The 17328-nt window shown below is 64.1% G+C and overlaps 1 protein-coding gene across 2 annotated transcripts in view; it reads left to right on the forward strand.

Annotated features, from left to right (window-relative positions):
• Positions 1-14383, forward strand: part of LOC122545672 (thrombospondin type-1 domain-containing protein 4-like) — a 103108-nt gene extending 88725 nt beyond the window's left edge. For both annotated transcript variants that reach the window (XM_087984964.1, XM_087984963.1), the window contains exons 14-18: positions 3259-3432; positions 4739-4912; positions 7189-7368; positions 7986-8130; positions 12505-14383. In XM_087984964.1, the coding sequence (XP_087841090.1) occupies positions 3259-3432; positions 4739-4912; positions 7189-7368; positions 7986-8130; positions 12505-12671 (840 nt within the window). In that variant the 3' untranslated portion in view covers positions 12672-14383. The remainder of the gene's footprint in view (positions 1-3258; positions 3433-4738; positions 4913-7188; positions 7369-7985; positions 8131-12504) is intronic.
• Positions 14384-17328: the final 2945 nt, after the last annotated feature.

A 17328-nucleotide genomic window follows, 5' to 3' on the forward strand; every position in this document is an offset into this window, starting at 1 on the left:
CTCCACACCCTGTGGGAGCGAGTCCCCATTCTCCCCTCCACACCCATGGGAGCGAGTCCCCCATTCTCTCCCCATTCTCCCCCTCCCCCCAACTCCCCGTGGGAGCGAGTCCCCATTCTCCTCCCCACTCCCCATGGAAGCGAGTCCCCCATTCTACCCCCCCACTCCCCGTGGAAGCGAGTCCCCCATTCCCCCCCCCCCCGCTCCCCGACTCCCGTGGGAGCGAGTTCCCCATTCTCCCCCTCCTCCCCACTCCCCGTGGGAGCGAGTCCCCATTCTCCCCCTCCTCCCCACTCCCCGTGGAAGCGAGTCCCCATTCTCCCCCACTCCCCGTGGAAGCAAGTCCCCCATTCTCCCCCCACTCCCCGTGGGAGCGAGTCCCCCATTCTCCCCCTCCTCCCCACTCCTGTGGGAGCGAGTCCCCCATTCTCCCCCCCCACTCCCCGTGGGAGCGAGTTCCCCATTCTCCCCCCACTCCCTGTGGGAGCGAGTCCCCATTCCCCTCCCCCCCCCCCCCACTCCCCGTGGGAGCGAGTTCCCCCATTCTCCCCCCACTCCCTGTGGGAGCGAGTCCCCCATTCTCCCCCCACTCCCTGTGGGAGCGAGTCCCCCATTCTCCCCCCACTCCCCGTGGGAGCGAGTCCCCCATTCTCCCCCCACTTCCCATGGGAGCGAGTCCCCCATTTCCCCCCGCCCCCCACTCCCTGTGGAAGCGAGTCCCCCATTCTCCCCCCACTCCCCGTGGAAGCGAGTCCCCAATCTCCCCCTCCCCCCCACTCCCCGTGGGAGCGAGTCCCCCCATTCTCCTCCCCCCCCCCCCCCCCCACTCCCCGTGGGAGCGAGTCCCCATTCTTCCCCCACCCCCCCCACTCCCCGTGGAGCGAGTCCCCCATTCTCCCCTCCACACCCTGTGGGAGCGAGTCCCCCATTTCTCTCCCCTCCACACCCATGGGAGCGAGTCCCCCATTCTCTCCCCATTCTCCCCCTCCCCCCAACTCCCCGTGGGAGCGAGTCCCCATTCTCCCCCCCCCCCCCCCCCCCCCCCCCCCCCACTCCCCGTGGGAGCGAGTTCCCCATTCTCCCCCCACTCCCTGTGGGAGCGAGTCCCCCATTCTCCCCCCACTCCCTGTGGGAGCGAGTCCCCCATTCTCCCCCCACTCCCTGTGGGAGCGAGTCCCCCATTCTCCCCCCACTCCCCGTGGGAGCGAGTCCCCCATTCTCCCCCCACTCACCGTGGGAGCGAGTCCCCTTTCTCCCCCACCCACCCCCCTCCCCACTCCCCGTGAGAGCGAGTCCCCCATTCTCCAACCACTCCCTGTGGGAGCGAGTCCCCCATTCTCCCCCCACTCCCTGTGGGAGCGAGTCCCCCATTCTCCACCCACTCCCTGTGGGAGCGAGTCCCCCATTCTCCCCACACTCCCTGTGGGAGCGAGTCCCACATTCTCCCCCCACTCCCCGTGGGAGCGAGTCCCCCATTCTCCCCCCACTCACCGTGGGAGCAAGTCCCACATTCTCCCCCCACTCCCCGTGGGAGCGAGTCCCCCATTCTCCCCCCACTCCCTGTGGGAGCGAGTCCCACATTCTCCCCCCACTCCCCGTGGGAGCGAGTCCCTCATTCTCCCCCCACTCCCTGTGGGAGCGAGTCCCCCATTCTCCCCCCCACTCCCCGTGGGAGCGAGTCCCCCATTCTCCCCCCACTCCCCGTGGGAGCGAGTCCCCCATTCTCCCCCCACTCCCCGTGGGAACGAATCCCCCATTCTCCCCCCACTCCCCGTGAGAGCGAGTCCCCCATTCTCCCCCCACTCCCCGTGGGAGCGAGTCCCCCATTTTCCCCCCACTCCCTGTGGGAGCGAGTCCCCCATTCTCCCCCCACTCCCCGTGGGAGCGAGTCCCCCATTCTCCCCCCACTCACCGTGGGTGCGAGTCCCCATTCTCCCCCCACTCCCCGTGGGAGCGAGTCCCCATTCTCCCCCCACTCACCGTGGGAGCGAATCCCCCATTCTCCCCCCACTCACCGTGGGAGCGAGTCCCCATTCTCCCCCCACTCCCCGTGGGAGCGAGTACCCATTCTCCCCCCATTCACCGTGGGAGCGAGTCCCGCATTCTCCCCTCCACACCCATGGGAGCGAGTCCCCCATTCTCTCCCCATTCTCCCCCTCCCCCCAACTCCCCGTGGGAGCGAGTCCCCATTCTCCTCCCCACTCCCCATGGAAGCGAGTCCCCCATTCTACCCCCCCACTCCCCGTGGAAGCGAGTCCCCCATTCTCCCCCCACTCCCTGTGGGAGCGAGTCCCACATTCTCCCCCCACTCCCCGTGGGAGCGAGTCCCCATTCTCCCCCCCCCCCCCACTCCCCGTGGGAGCGAGTCCCCCATTCTCCCCCCACTCCCTGTGGGAGCGAGTCCCCCATTCTCCCCCCCACTCCCCGTGGGAGCGAGTCCCCCATTCTCCCCCCACTCCCCGTGCGAGCGAGTCCCCCATTCTCCCCCCACTCCCCGTGGGAACGAATCCCCCATTCTCCCCCCACTCCCCGTGGGAGCGAGTCCCCCATTCTCCCCCCACTCCCCGTGGGAACGAATCCCCCATTCTCCCCCCCACTCCTCGTGGGAGCGAGTCCCCCATTCTCCCCCCACTCCCCGTGGGAGCGAGTCCCCCATTCTCCCCCCACTCCCCGTGGGAGCGAGTCCCCATTCTCCCCCCACTCCCTGTGGGAGCGGGTCCCCCATTCTCCCCCCCACTCCCCGTGGGAGCGAGTCCCCCATTCTCCCCCCACTCCCCGTGGGAGCGAGTCCCCCATTCTCCCCCCACTCCCCGTGGGAACGAATCCCCCATTCTCCCCCCCACTCCTCGTGGGAGCGAGTCCCCCATTCTCCCCCCCACTCCCCGTGGGAATGAATCCCCCATTCTCCCCCCACTCCCCGTGGGAGCGAGTCCCCCATTCTCCCCCCACTCCCCGTGGGAACGAATCCCCCATTCTCCCCCCACTCCCCGTGGGAGCGAGTCCCCATTCTCCCCCCACTCCCCGTGGGAGCGAGTCCCCCATTCTCCCCCCACTCCCCGTGGGAGCGAGTCCCCCATTCTCCCCCCACTTCCCTGATGGCCGCACGGTGCAGCGCTGCTCTCTGCCCTGTACGTATTCCCCTGCCACAGGGGCCATTCGGGCCTGCGTCCCACCCCGCCCTGCGATGAGTAGCTGACCCCTTGGCCCCTCCGCGGCCTGCCAGCCCCTCTGCTCATGCCAGTCTATCTGTGCCCACAGTGTTCTGTGCCGTGCGGAGTGGGACAGAGGAAGAGAAGCATCCGCTGCGTCAGTAACCAGGGCAACGTGGTAGGTGAGGGAGAGTGCAGCGCCAAGCAGAAACCCACCGACAGTGAGGCGTGTGACATGGGCCCCTGTGTGACCAGCTGGTTTTATACGGACTGGAGCAACAAGGTGAGCTGGGGCTGGAGGAGTGGGCTCACCCTGGTTTCACTGAACACTCGATACCGTCCAGGACAACGCAGACCCCGCTAGACTAGCACCATGCCCCCCTCCCTCCCTCACTGACACTCAGTGGCAGCTGTGTGGACCGTCTCCAAGCTGCCCTGCAGAGATTCACCAAAGATCCTCAGACAACACCTCCCAAACCCGCCACCACTTCCATCTGGAAGGACAAGGGGCAGCAGATACACGGGAACACCGACCCCCTGCAAGTTCCCCTCCGAGCCCCTCAGCTTGGGAATATTTCGGCCCTTCCCTCGGGGTCAGAATCCTGGAATTCCCTCCCTGAGGGACGACGCACAGCAGGTGGACTGCGGCGGTTCCAGAAGGCAGCTCACCCCCACCCACCAGTGAATCGAATTGAGCCCAGATCCCTGATGCTGCGAGGCGGCAGGGCCAACAGGAGCAGGGCAGTAAGCGCTGGCCCCTGTCAGTGACCCGTACGGCCCCGGATTGAACTCGTTTCCAATTCTGCATTTTCAGGATTGAATTTAAATTCCTCCAAGGGGCCTTGGGGGAGATTGAACCTGTGTCCCTGGGAACGTTTAGTCTAACCACTCTGCCATGTCTCCCAGTGAGGTGGTGGGGCGGGGGGGGGGGGCGTTGTTGACCTGAGTGGGAAGGATGTGTCTCTCCTCAGCTGGGGGTGTAACGCTCACCAGAGGTTGGTAGATGGAAACTGATACCCCGCCACCAACCCCTGTCGGCTGCAGAATGGATAGTCTCCCAAAGTGGGGGGGATCGGCTATTCAACAAGGAGGGCAGGGTGTCCATTTCCCACGGGGGGGACGGTCGTGGGCGTGGAGAGGGATGGAGATGGATGACCTGCAGGCATTGGGGTCTCGGAGGTTTGGGGGGGTGTGCTGTAGGAACTGCTGGGGCAAGGTCTCCCAGGGGTCTGGTGGTAGTGGGGCGGGGTGAGGGGAGGATGTAATTGGGAGCGGGGAGGGCACAGGATGGGAAATGGGGCTGGGAGATTCTCCCAAAGGGGGTGGGGGTGAGGATAAGTGGCGGGGGGGGGGGGGCGGTGGGTCCCAGTGGGATTGGGGGGGAGGTGGGGGGGGAATTGGAGGTGGGGAGGGGTAGAAGAGACACTCTCTACCTTAAGAGGGTTCCTGCCGATGCCCATCATTGACAGCCTTTTTCCCCTTGTGCGACCCCTCCCTCCCCTGTTTCCCCACCCCCGGGCTTTCCCTCCCTCCTGTGTATCCCCCGGGAATACCTCTCCCTGCCTCCCTGGGGCTCCCCTCTGTTACAGTGCTCCGTGGACTGTGGCCTCGGGATACAGAAGCGGTCCGTGGTCTGTTTGAACAACGAAATCGAGGAACATTCGGCGAGCAGCTGCGAGGGTCTGAGACCCCCCGACAGCAGGGCATGTACCCGGCCACACTGCCCCCGGCAGGTCCAGTGGTACGCCAGTCCCTGGAACGAGGTGGGTGCCTTGTGGTGGCGGGGGTTTGGATCAGTCAGGACGGTAATCACTGGGGTTAAGGAGAATGAGTCTAAAGGCAATGGACTGGGACTGATACGGGGAGAAATGTCTTCACCCAGAGAGTGGGGGAGCCTGAGGAATCCTCTGGCACAGAGAGCAGAATCGAAGCATTGAAGCAGGTGACAGAGATAGGGAGGGAGTGTAGGGGCTGGAGGGGGTGACAGAGATAGGGAGGGGGTGTAGGGGCTGGAGGGGGTGACAGAGATAGGGAGGGAGTGTAGGGGCTGGAGGGGGTGACAGGGATAGGGAGGGGATGGAGGGGGTGACAGGGATAGGGAGGGGATGGAGGGGGTGACAGGGATAGGGAGGGGGTGTAGGGGGATGGAGGGGGTGACAGGGATAGGTAGGGGGCTGGAGGGGGTGACAGGGAGGGGGTGTAGGGACTGGAGGGGGTGACAGAGATAGGGAGGGGGTGTAGGGGGATGGAGGGGGTGACAGGGATAGGGAGGGGGTGTATGGGCTGGAGGGAGTGACAGAGATAGGGAGGGGGTGTAGGGGCTGGAGGGGGTGGCAGAGATAGGGAGGGGGTGTAGGGGCTGGAGGAGGTGACAGAGATAGGGAGGGGGTGTAGGGAATGGAGGGGGTGACAGAGATAGGGAGGGGGTGTAGGGGGATGGAGGGGGTGACAGGTATAGGGAGGGGGTGTAGGGGCTGGAGGAGATGACAGAGATAGGGAGGGGGTGTAGGGACTGGAGGGGGTGACAGAGATAGGGAGTGGATGTAGGGGCTGGAGGGAGTGACAGAGATAGGGAGCGGGTGTAGGGGCTGGAGGGGGTGGCAGAGATAGGGAGGGGGTGTAGGGGCTGGAGGGGGTGACAGAGATAGGGAGGGGGTGTAGGGGCTGGAGGGGGTGACAGAGATAGGGAGGGGGTGTAGGGGGATGGAGGGGGTGACAGGTATAGGGAGGGGGTGTAGGGGGATAGAGGAGGTGACAGGGATAGGGAGGGGATGGAGGGGGTGACAGGGATAGGGAGGGGGTCTAGGGGGATGGAGGGGGTGACAGGTATAGGGAGGGGGGTGTAGGGGGATGGAGGGGGTGACAGGGAGGGGTTGTAGGGGGATGGAGGGTGTGACACAGATAGGGAGGGGGGTGTAGGGGGATGGAGGGGGTGACAGTGACAGGGAGGGGGTGTAGGGGGATGGAGGGGGTGACAGGGATAGGGAGAGGGTTTAGGGGGATGGAGGGGGTGACAGAGATAGTGAGGGAGTGTAGGGGCTGGAGGGTGTGACAGGGATAGGGAGGGGGTGTAGGGGCTGGAGGGGGTGACAGGGATAGGGAGGGGGTGTAGGGGGATGGAGGGGGTGACAGGGATAGGTAGGGGGCTGGAGGGGGTGACAGGGATAGGGAGGGGGTATAGGGGCTGGGGGCGGTGACAGGGACAGGGAGGGGGTGTAGGGGGATGGAGGGGGTGACAGGGACAGGAAGGGGGTTTAGGGGGATGGAGTGGGTGACAGGGATAGGGAGGGGGTGTAGGGGGATGTAGGGGGTGACAGGGATAGGGAGGGGGTGTAGGGGGATGGAGTGGGTGACAGGGACAGGAAGGGAGTGTAGGGGGATGGAGGGGGTGACAGGGATAGGGAGCGGTTGGGCGGGATGGAGGGGGTGACAGCGATAGGGAGGCGGTGTAGGGGGATGGAGGGGGTGACAGGAATAGGGAGAGGATGGAGGAGGTGACAGGGATAGGGAGGGGATGGAGGGGGTGACAGGGATAGGGAGGGGGTGTCGGGGATGAAGGGGGTGACAGGGATAGGGAGGGGGTGGAGGGGGGTGACAGGGACAGGGAGGGGATGGAGGGGGTGACAGAGATAGGGAGGGGGTGTAGGGGGATGGAGGGTGTGACAGAGATAGGGAGGGGGTGTAGGGGCTGGAGGGGGTGACAGAGATAGGGAGGGGGTGTAGGGCTGGAGGGGGTGACAGAGATAGGGAGGGGGTGTAGGGGCTGGAGGGGGTGACAGGGATAGGGAGGGGGTGTAGGGGCTGGAGGGGGTGACAGGGACAGGGAGGGGGTGTAGCGGGATGGCGGGGGTGACAGGGATAGGGAGGGGGTGTAGGGGCTGGAGGGGGTGACAGGGACAGGGAGGGGGTGTAGCGGGATGGCGGGGGTGACAGGGATAGGGAGGGGGTGTAGGGGCTGGAGGGGGTAACAGGGACAGGGAGGGGGTGTAGGGAGGCTGTTCCTTCACATTTGACTAACTCTGCTCTTTCTCCCTTGCAGTGCCCTGTTCAGTGTGGGAACGCGACTCAGAATCGAGACCTCATCTGCGTCATCAAAGTGGGCAACAATTTCACTGTCATGGCGCCAGCAGAGTGTGCCCACCTCGAGAAGCCTCCCTCGGTGCAGCCTTGCAGTGCGGGTGCGTGCGGCCCTCGCTGGTTCACCACAGACTGGAGCGAGGTGAGCGCTGACCGTCCCCCTGTAGCCGAGGCAGCCAGCGCTGCCGGTCGAGGGAGGGTGACCTGGATGGATAGGGGATGTCGTCCACATTGTGGGCAGGATGTCACCTCCTTTGGGGAGGGGGGTGGTGTGGGGCACACCGTGACCTTTGCTGCAGAGGTCCCCCAGGGTAGGGGTGTCCTGGGCCCTTCCGACCACCCCCCACCCCTCCCCACAGCTAACCTGAACCCCACCCTCCCGTAGAACAGAGCATGCCTCAATCCTCCATTCAGAGTTTGAGGCTCTCGAGGGATGTGGCTGCCGTGGCGCGGGGGCCCGGCTGTAGGCCACTGGTTCAGGTAACCAAGCCCCTTGCCCCTGTCTGTCCACCACACCCCCCCCCATGCGCCCCCACCAAGTCCCTCCCCCCCTTCCCCTGACTGATGGAGGGTGGTTCGAGTTCACCTCGTCGCTGTTTCAGGGAGAGGAGTGACGAGGGCGAGGGAGGGCGTCTTGCTGCGGGGCGAGAAGGGATGGCGGAGGGTCAGGTTGGGAGGGGCAGGAACGATGGGTGGGTGGGCAACGTGAGGGAGGGAGTTCACTGATTGGTTTCCGTGACCCCCCCCCCCCCCCCCCAGTGTTCCAAGTCCTGCATGGGAGGAGTCCAAGCGAGGGAGGTGCGATGCCTGGACGATGGCGGCTTTCCCAGCAACCTTTGCAATGAGGCCCAGAGACCCAGTGACCAGAGGATCTGCCACAGCCACCCCTGCATCCCGGATCTTGGTGAGTGAGGCTGGTGGGGGGAGGGGGTGGGGGAAGGGGTGAGACTCTCTCCCCTGGCTGCCACGGTTCCAGTCCCTGATGGTCAGCAGGCCATTCAGCCCCATCCTCCAGCCTGTCCGACAGGAACAGGAGGCCATTCAGGCCCCCTCCTCGAGCCTGTCCGACAGGAACAGGAGGTCATTCAGCCCCATCCTCCAGCCTGTCCGACAGGAACAGGAGGCCATTCAGCCCCCTCCTCGAGCCTGTCCGACAGGAACAGGAGGCCATTCAGGCCCCCTCCTCGAGCCTGTCCGACAGGAACAGGAGGTCATTCAGCCCCATCCTCCAGCCTGTCCGACAGGAACAGGAGGCCATTCAGCCCCCTCCTCGAGCCTGTCCGACAGGAACAGGAGGCCATTCAGGCCCCCTCCTCGAGCCTGTCCGACAGGAACAGGAGGTCATTCAGCCCCATCCTCCAGCCTGTCCGACAGGAACAGGAGGCCATTCAGCCCCATCCTCCAGCCTGTCCGACAGGAACAGGAGGCCATTCAGCCCCCTCCTCGAGCCTGTCCGACAGGAACAGGAGGCCATTCAGGCCCCCTCCTCGAGCCTGTCCGACAGGAACAGGAGGTCATTCAGCCCCATCCTCCAGCCTGTCCGACAGGAACAGGAGGCCATTCAGCCCCCTCCTCGAGCCTGTCCGACAGGAACAGGAGGCCATTCAGCCCCCTCCTCGAGCCTGTCCGACAGGAACAGGAGGCCATTCAGCCCCCTCCTCAAGCCTGTCCGACAGGAACAGGAGGCCATTCAGCCCCCTCCTCCAGCCTGTCCGACAGGAACAGGAGGCCATTCAGCCCCCTCCTCCAGCCTGTCCGACAGGAACAGGAGGCCATACAGCCCCCTCCTCGAGCCTGTCCGACAGGAACAGGAGGCCATTCAGCCCCATCCTCGAGCCTGTCCGACAGGAACAGGAGGCCATTCAGCCCCCTCCTCCAGCCTGTCCGACAGGAACAGGAGGCCATTCAGCCCCCTCCTCCAGCCTGTCCGACAGGAACAGGAGGCCATTCAGCCCCATCCTCCAGCCTGTCCGACAGGAACAGGAGGCCATTCAGCCCCCTCCTCGAGCCTGTCCGACAGGAACAGGAGGCCATTCAGCCCCATCCTCGAGCCTGTCCGACAGGAACAGGAGGCCATTCAGGCCCCCTCCTCGAGCCTGTCCGACAGGAACAGGAGGCCATTCAGCCCCATCCTCCAGCCTGTCCGACAGGAACAGGAGGCCATTCAGCCCCCTCCTCGAGCCTGTCCGACAGGAACAGGAGGCCATTCAGCCCCATCCTCGAGCCTGTCCGACAGGAACAGGAGGCCATTCAGCCCCCCTCCTCGAGCCTGTCTGACAGGAACAGGAGGCCATTCAGCCCCCTCCTCCAGCCTGTCCGACAGGAACAGGAGGCCATTCAGCCCCCTCCTCGAGCCTGTCCGACAGGAACAGGAGGCCATTCAGCCCCCTCCTCGAGCCTGTCCGACAGGAACAGGAGGCCATTCAGCCCCCCTCCTCCAGCCTGTTACACAGGAATAAGAGGCCATTCAGCCCCTCCTCCAGCCTGTTACACAGGAACAGGAGGCCATTCAGCCCCTCCTCCAGCCTGTTACACAGGAACAGGAGGCCATTCAGCCCCCCTCCTGCAGCCTGTTACACAGGAATAAGAGGCCATTCAGCCCCTCCTCCAGCCTGTTACACAGGAACAGGAGGCCATTCAGCCCCTCCTCCAGCCTGTTACACAGGGACAGGAGGCCATTCAGCCCCTCCTCCTCCAGCCTGTTACACAGGGACAGGAGGCCATTCAGCCCCCCTCCTCCAGCCTGTTACACAGGAACAGGAGGCCATTCAGCCCCTCCTCCAGCCTGTGACAAAGGAACTGGAGGCCATTCAGCCCCTCCTCCAGCCTGTTACACAGGAACAGGAGGCCATTCAGCCCCCCCTCCTCCAGCCTGTTACACAGGAACAGGAGGCCATTCAGCCCCCCTCCTCCAGCCTGTTACACAGGAACAGGAGGCCATTCAGCCCCTCCTCCAGCCTGTGACAAAGGAACTGGAGGCCATTCAGCCCCCCTCCTCCAGCCTGTTACACAGGGACAGGAGGCCATTCAGCCCCTCCTCCAGCCTGTTACACAAGAACAGGAGGCCATTCAGCCCCCTCCCCTCCAGCCTGTTACACAGGGACAGGAGGCCATTCAGCCCCCTCCCCTCCAGCCTGTTGCACAGGAACAGGAGGCCATTCAGCCCCCTCTCCTCCAGCCTGTTACACAGGAACAGGAGGCCATTCAGCCCCACCCCTCCAGCCTGTTACACAGGAACAGGAGGCCATTCAGCCCCCTCTTCTCCAGCCTGTTACACAGGAACAGGAGGCCATTCAGCCCCCCCTCCTCCAGCCTGTTACACAGGAACAGGAGGCCATTCAGCCCCCTCTTCTCCAGCCTGTTACACAGGAACAGGAGGCCATTCAGCCCCCTCTTCTCCAGCCTGTTACACAGGAACAGGAGGCCATTCAGCCCCCCCTCCTCCAGCCTGTTACACAGGGACAGGAGGCCTTTCAGCCCCCTCTCCTCCAGCCTGTTACACAGGGACAGGAGGCCATTCAGCCCCCTCCCCTCCAGCCTGTTACACAGGGACAGGAGGCCATTCAGCCCCCTCTCCTCCAGCCTGTTACACAGGGACAGGAGGCCATTCAGCCCCTCCTCCAGCCTGTTACACAGGGACAGGAGGCCATTCAGCCCCCCTCCTCCAGCCTGTTACACAGGGACAGGAGGCCATTCAGCCCCCTCCCCTCCAGCCTGTTACACAGGGACAGGAGGCCATTCAGCCCCCTCCCCTCCAGCCTGTTACACAGGGACAGGAGGCCATTCAGCCCCCTCCCCTCCAGCCTGTTACACAGGAACAGGAGGCCATTCAGCCCCCCTCCAGCCTGTTACACAGGAACAGGAGGCCATTCAGCCCCTCCTCCTCCAGCCTGTTACACAGGAACAGGAGGCCATTCAGCCCCCTCCCCTCCAGCCTGTTACACAGGAACAGGAGGCCATTCAGCCCCCCTCCAGCCTGTTACACAGGAACAGGAGGCCATTCAGCCCCTCCTCCTCCAGCCTGTTACACAGGAACAGGAGGCCATTCAGCCCCCTCCCCTCCAGCCTGTTACACAGGAACAGGAGGCCATTCAGCCCCCCCTCCTCCAGCCTGTTACACAGGAACAGGAGGCCATTCAGCCCCCTCCCCTCCAGCCTGTTACACAGGGACAGGAGGCCATTCAGCCCCTTCTCCTCCAGCCTGTTACACAGGAACAGGAGGCCATTCAGCCCCCTCCCCTCCAGCCTGTTACACAGGAACAGGAGGCCATTCAGCCCCTCCTCCAGCGTGTTACACAGGGACAGGAGGCCATTCAGCCCCTCCTCCTCCAGCCTGTTACACAGGAACAGGAGGCCATTCAGCCCCCTCCCCTCCAGCCTGTTACACAGGAACAGGAGGCCATTCAGCCCCCCCTCCTCCAGCCTGTTACACAGGAACAGGAGGCCATTCAGCCCCCTCCTCCAGCCTGTTACACAGGAACAGGAGGCCATTCAGCCCCCCTCCTCCAGCCTGTTACACAGGAACAGGAGGCCATTCAGCCCCCCCTCCTCCAGCCTGTTACACAGGGACAGGAGGCCATTCAGCCCCCCCTCCTCCAGCCTGTTACACAGGAACAGGAGGCCATTCAGCCCCCCCTCCTCCAGCCTGTTACACAGGAACAGGAGGCCATTCAGCCCCCCCTCCTCCAGCCTATTACACAGGAACAGGAGGCCATTCAGCCCCCCTCCTCCAGCCTGTTACACAGGGACAGGAGGCCATTCAGCCTCCCCTCCTCCAGCCTGTTACGCAGGAACAGGAGGCCATTCAGCCCCCTCTCCTCCAGCCTGTTACACAGGAACAGGAGGCCATTCAGCCCCCTCTCCTCCAGCCTGTTACACAGGAACAGGAGGCCATTCAGCCCCCTCTCCTCCAGCCTGTTACACGGAACAGGAGGCCATTCAGCCCCCCCTCCTCCAGCCTGTTACACAGGAACAGGAGGCCATTCAGCCCCCCTCCTCCAGCCTGTTACACAGGAACAGGAGGCCATTCAGCCCCCCCTCCTCCAGCCTGTTACACAGGAATAGGAGGCCATTCAGCCCCCTCCTCCAGCCTGTGTCACAGGGACAGGAGGCTGTTCAGTCCTGTCTCTTGAGCCTGTTTCAGAGACAGGAGGAGGCCATTCTGGCATGTCTGAGCGAGGCAAAATGGTGTCCCCTTGACGAAATGTCTGCTCGCCGGTCCCCAAGACAGAGCTAACGCTGAGTGTTTTACCTTCTCTTTGTTCCCGCCCCACCCCAGATGAAAACTGCAAGGACAAGTACTACAACTGTCAGGTGGTGGTTCAGGCCCGCCTCTGTGTCTACTCCTACTACAAGAATGTCTGCTGTGCGGCCTGCACACACGCTGAGCGCCGAGCCTCAGACCCACGAGGACGCCATGCTGCAGGAAGGGGCAGGGGAACCTGAGGATCCTCCCCTCATCCTCCTCCCCTCCACCCTCCCCACCCACTCGTCCACCACCACCCTCTGTATAGTCACAGACCCCAAGCCAAGAGCCATCGGGCAACTGACGCCATCCCTCCTGGGCTCTGCCGTCGCCCATGGCAACCGACTGGGCCTCAGGCCTGGCGGGCAGCCTGCACAGCTGCTTCCCCTCGGACACAACACTTTGGTATCCCTCGAGGGCAATGTACGTGGGTCAGGGCCGTCTTTAAAACCAGTTTTATTTATTATCGCTGTAACCTCCTCCAGCCCCATAAATGCCCTCCCTATCTCTGTCACCCCCTCCAGCCCCTACACTCTGTCCCTATCTATGTCACCCCTTCCAGTCCCCTACACCCCCTCTCTATCCCTGTCAGCCCCCTCCAGCCCACTGCACCCCCTCCCTATCTCTGTCACCCCCCTCCAGCCCCTACACCCCCTCCCTATCTCTGTAACCCCCCTCCAGCCCACTGCACCCCCTCCCTATCTCTGTAACCTCCTCCAGCCCCCTACACCCCTCCCTATCTCTGTCACCCCCCTCCAGCCCCGACACCTCCTCCCTATCTCTGTAACCCCCTCCAGCCCCTATACCCCCTCCCTATCTCTGTCAGTTCCGCCAGCCCCAGCCTCTGGAGTATCCCCCATTGGGGCAGTGGGACCTGATCACGGCCTGGATTATGGGCCTGTTTGCACCATCTCGGACTGGGAGGGCCAGCACATGGTGTCCTGTCCCAGTCTATCAGAACTCCCCGCTCCCTCTGATCATCGGGCCCGCAGTCCCGACTCTCACTGTCCCTTCTCCGAATCCTTGACTGCTCCCTCTCTCTGTGCTTCTGTCTGCTCTGTCAGTGCTGTCCGTGGGTGGGCAGCAGGGTCCTCGGGGGAGCCCCAGGGGAAGCCAGGTTTATCGCTGTTCTGGAGCTGGATGGCAGTGTTCAGGTACTGGTCAAACTGTGGGATAACAGCACTAGCCCAAGGGGCTGAAGGGTCTGGTGCTGTCGTGATGTTCCATCCTATATTTCCCATCTGTCGACCCCCATCTCCCTGCTATCCTGTGATTTTCTGAATGAGGTGTTTTAGTCCCGAGATTCTGTCCCTTTTGGATGTTCCTCTTGAAGAGTCTACTCCCTCTCTGGGACAGCGTGTTCCTGACCACGCCTCTCAACTTCTCCTCCTCTGGTTCATTTCCCAGTTCCCCTCCATCTGCATCCCCCTCCCCTGGAATGACTGAACCGTCTGCCGGTGAGAGATGATTCTGCCTCAGTCCCCTCTATCGAACTCCCCTTTGTGAATGGAAACGCCTCGATTCAATCTCTCCCTTAACCTCCTCCACGCTGAGGGGAACAAACCCAGCTTCTCCCTCCCTTCCTATCTCCCTTTCTCTCTCTCCCTCTCCCTCTCTCTCACTCACTCTCTCCCTCCCTGTCTCTCTCACTCCCTCTCTCCCTCCCCATTTCTTTCACTTCCTCCCTCCCCATCACTGTCATTCCTCTCTCTCACTCCCTCTTTCCCTTCCTGTCTCTCTGTCCCCCAAATCTCTCTCTCTCTCTCTCTCCCCCTCCCACCTTATCCGTTGCTCACTCTCCCCCTATCTCTCTCTTTCTCTCTCACTCTCTCCCTCCCCCCCTCATCTCTCACTGTCTTCTATCCTGTCTCCCCCTTCCCATTTCTCTTTCTCTCCCTCCCTCCCTCCCCGTCTCTCCCTCCCTCCCCGTCTCTCCCTCTCTTTCTCTTTTGATCTCCCCCCCACCGTATTCACCGTCTCTCCCTCCCCCCCCGTATCACTGTCTCTCCCACAGCCCCCCGTATCACCGTCTCTCCCTCCTCTCCACGTATCACCGTCTCTCCCCCCGTATCACTGTCTCTCCCTTCCCCCTGTATCACCGTCTCTCCCCACCCCCGTATCACCGTCTCTCCCTCCCCCCCCCAAATCACTGTCTCTACCACCCCCTTATCACCGTCTCTCCCTCTCCCCCCGTATCACCGTCTCTCCCTCCCTCCCCGTATCACCGTCTCTCCCTCTCCCCCCGTATCACCGTCTCTCCCTCCCCCCCGTATCACCGTCTCTCCCTCCCTCCCCGTATCACCGTCTCTCCCTCCCCCCCGTATCACCGTCTCTCCCTCCCCCCCCGTAACACCGTCTCTCCCTCCCCCCCCGTATCACCGTCTCTCCCTCCCCCCCCGTATCACCGTCTCTCCCTCCCTCCCCCCCGTATCACCGTCTCTCCCTCCCCCCCGTATCACCGTCTCTCCCTCCCCCCCCGTATCACCGTCTCTCCCTCCCCCCCGTATCACCGTCTCTCCCTCCCCCCCCGTATCACCGTCTCTCCCTCCCCCCCCCGTATCACCGTCTCTCCCTCCCCCCCCCCCCGTATCACTGTCTCTCCCTCCCCCCCCGTATCACCGTCTCTCCCTCCCCCCCGTATCACCGTCTCTCCCTCCCCCCCCGTATCACCGTCTCTCCCTCCCCTCCCCGTATCACCGTCTCTCCCTCCCCCACCATATCACCGTCTCTCCCTCTCCCCCCGTATCACCGTCTCTCCCTCTCCCCCCGTATCACCGTCTCTCCCTCCCCCCCGTATCACCGTCTCTCCCCCCCGTATCACTGTCTCTCCCTCCCCCCGTATCACCGTCTCTCCCTCCCCCCGTATCACCGTCTCTCCCTCTCCCCCCGTATCACCGTCTCTCCCTCCCCCCCCGTATCACCGTCTCTCCCTCCCCCCCCGTATCACCGTCTCTCCCTCCCCCCCATATCACCGTCTCTCCCTCTCCCCCCGTATCACCGTCTCTCCCTCTCCCCCCGTATCACCGTCTCTCCCTCCCCCCCCGTATCACCGTCTCTCCCTCTCACCCGTATCACCGTCTCTCCCTCCCCCCCCGTATCACCGTCTCTCCCTCTCCCCCCGTATCACCGTCTCTCCCTCTCCCCCCGTATCACCGTCTCTCCCTCCCCCCCGTATCACCGTCTCTCCCTCTCCCCCCGTATCACCGTCTCTCCCACCCCCCCCCCGTATCACCGTTTCTCCCTCCCCCCCATATCACCGTCTCTCCCTCTCCCCCCGTATCACCGTCTCTCCCTCTCCCCCCGTATCACCGTCTCTCCCTCTCCCCCCGTATCACCGTCTCTCCCTCTCCCCCCGTATCACCGTCTCTCCCTCCCCCCCCGTATCACCGTCTCTCCCTCCCCCCGTATCACCGTCTCTCCCTCCCCCCCCGTATCACCGTCTCTCCCTCCCCCCGTAACACCGTCTCTCCCTCTCCCCCCGTATCACCGTCTCTCCCTCTCCCCCCGTATCACCGTCTCTCCCTCCCCCCCCGTATCACCGTCTCTCCCTCTCCCCCCGTATCACCGTCTCTCCCTCCCCCCCGTATCACCGTCTCTCCCTCCCCCCCCGTATCACCGTCTCTCCCTCCCCCCCCGTATCACCGTCTCTCCCTCTCCCCCCGTATCACCGTCTCTCCCTCTCCCCCCGTATCACCGTCTCTCCCTCCCCCCCCCGTATCACCGTCTCTCCCTCTCCCCCCGTATCACCGTCTCTCCCTCCCCCCCCGTATCACCGTCTCTCCCTCCCCCCTCCGTATCACCGTCTCTCCCTCCCCCCCCCGTATCACCGTCTCTCCCCCCCCGTATCACCGTCTCTCCCCCCCGTATCACCGTCTCTCCCTCCCCCACCATATCACCGTCTCTCCCTCTCCCCTCGTATCACCGTCTCTCCCCCCCCCTCGTATCACCGTCTCTTCCCCCCCCCCCCCCGTATCACCGTCTCTCCCTCCCTCCCCGTGTCACAGTCTCTCCCTCCCCCCGTATCGCCGTCTCTCCCCCCCCCGTATCACCGTCTCTCCCTCTCCCCCCGTATCACCGTCTCTCCCTCCCTCCCCGTGTCACAGTCTCTCCCTCCCCCCGTATCGCCGTCACTCCCCCCTCCCCCGTATCGCCGTCTCTCCCTCTCCCCCCGTATCACCGTCTCTCCCTCCCCCCCCGTATCACCGTTTCTCCCTCCCCCCCATATCACCGTCTCTCCCTCTCCCCCCGTATCACCGTCTCTCCCTCTCCCCCCGTATCACCGTCTCTCCCTCTCCCCCCGTATCACCGTCTCTCCCTCTCCCCCCGTATCACCGTCTCTCCCTCTCCCCCCGTATCACCGTCTCTCCCTCCCCCCCCCGTATCACCGTCTCTCCCTCTCCCCCCGTATCACCATCTCTCCCTCCCCCCCCGTATCACCGTCTCTCCCTCCCCCCTCCGTATCACCGTCTCTCCCTCCCCCCCCCGTATCACCGTCTCTCCCCCCCCGTATCACCGTCTCTCCCCCCCCCTCGTATCACCGTCTCTTCCCCCCCCCCCCCCGTATCACCGTCTCTCCCTCCCTCCCCGTGTCACAGTCTCTCCCTCCCCCCGTATCGCCGTCTCTCCCCCCCCCCCGTATCACCGTCTCTCCCTCTCCCCCCGTATCACCGTCTCTCCCTCCCTCCCCGTGTCACAGTCTCTCCCTCCCCCCGTATCGCCGTCACTCCCCCCCCCCCCCGTATCGCCGTCTCTCCCTCTCCCCCCGTATCACCGTCTCTCCCTCCCCCCCCGTATCACCGTTTCTCCCTCCCCCCCATATCACCGTCTCTCCCTCTCCCCCCGTATCACCGTCTCTCC

The sequence above is a fragment of the Chiloscyllium plagiosum genome, unplaced genomic scaffold (assembly GCF_037043375.1).
Source record: "Chiloscyllium plagiosum isolate Xiang-an unplaced genomic scaffold, Cpla_swu_hap1 HiC_scaffold_50, whole genome shotgun sequence".
In the NCBI taxonomy this organism is placed as follows: domain Eukaryota; kingdom Metazoa; phylum Chordata; class Chondrichthyes; order Orectolobiformes; family Hemiscylliidae; genus Chiloscyllium; species Chiloscyllium plagiosum.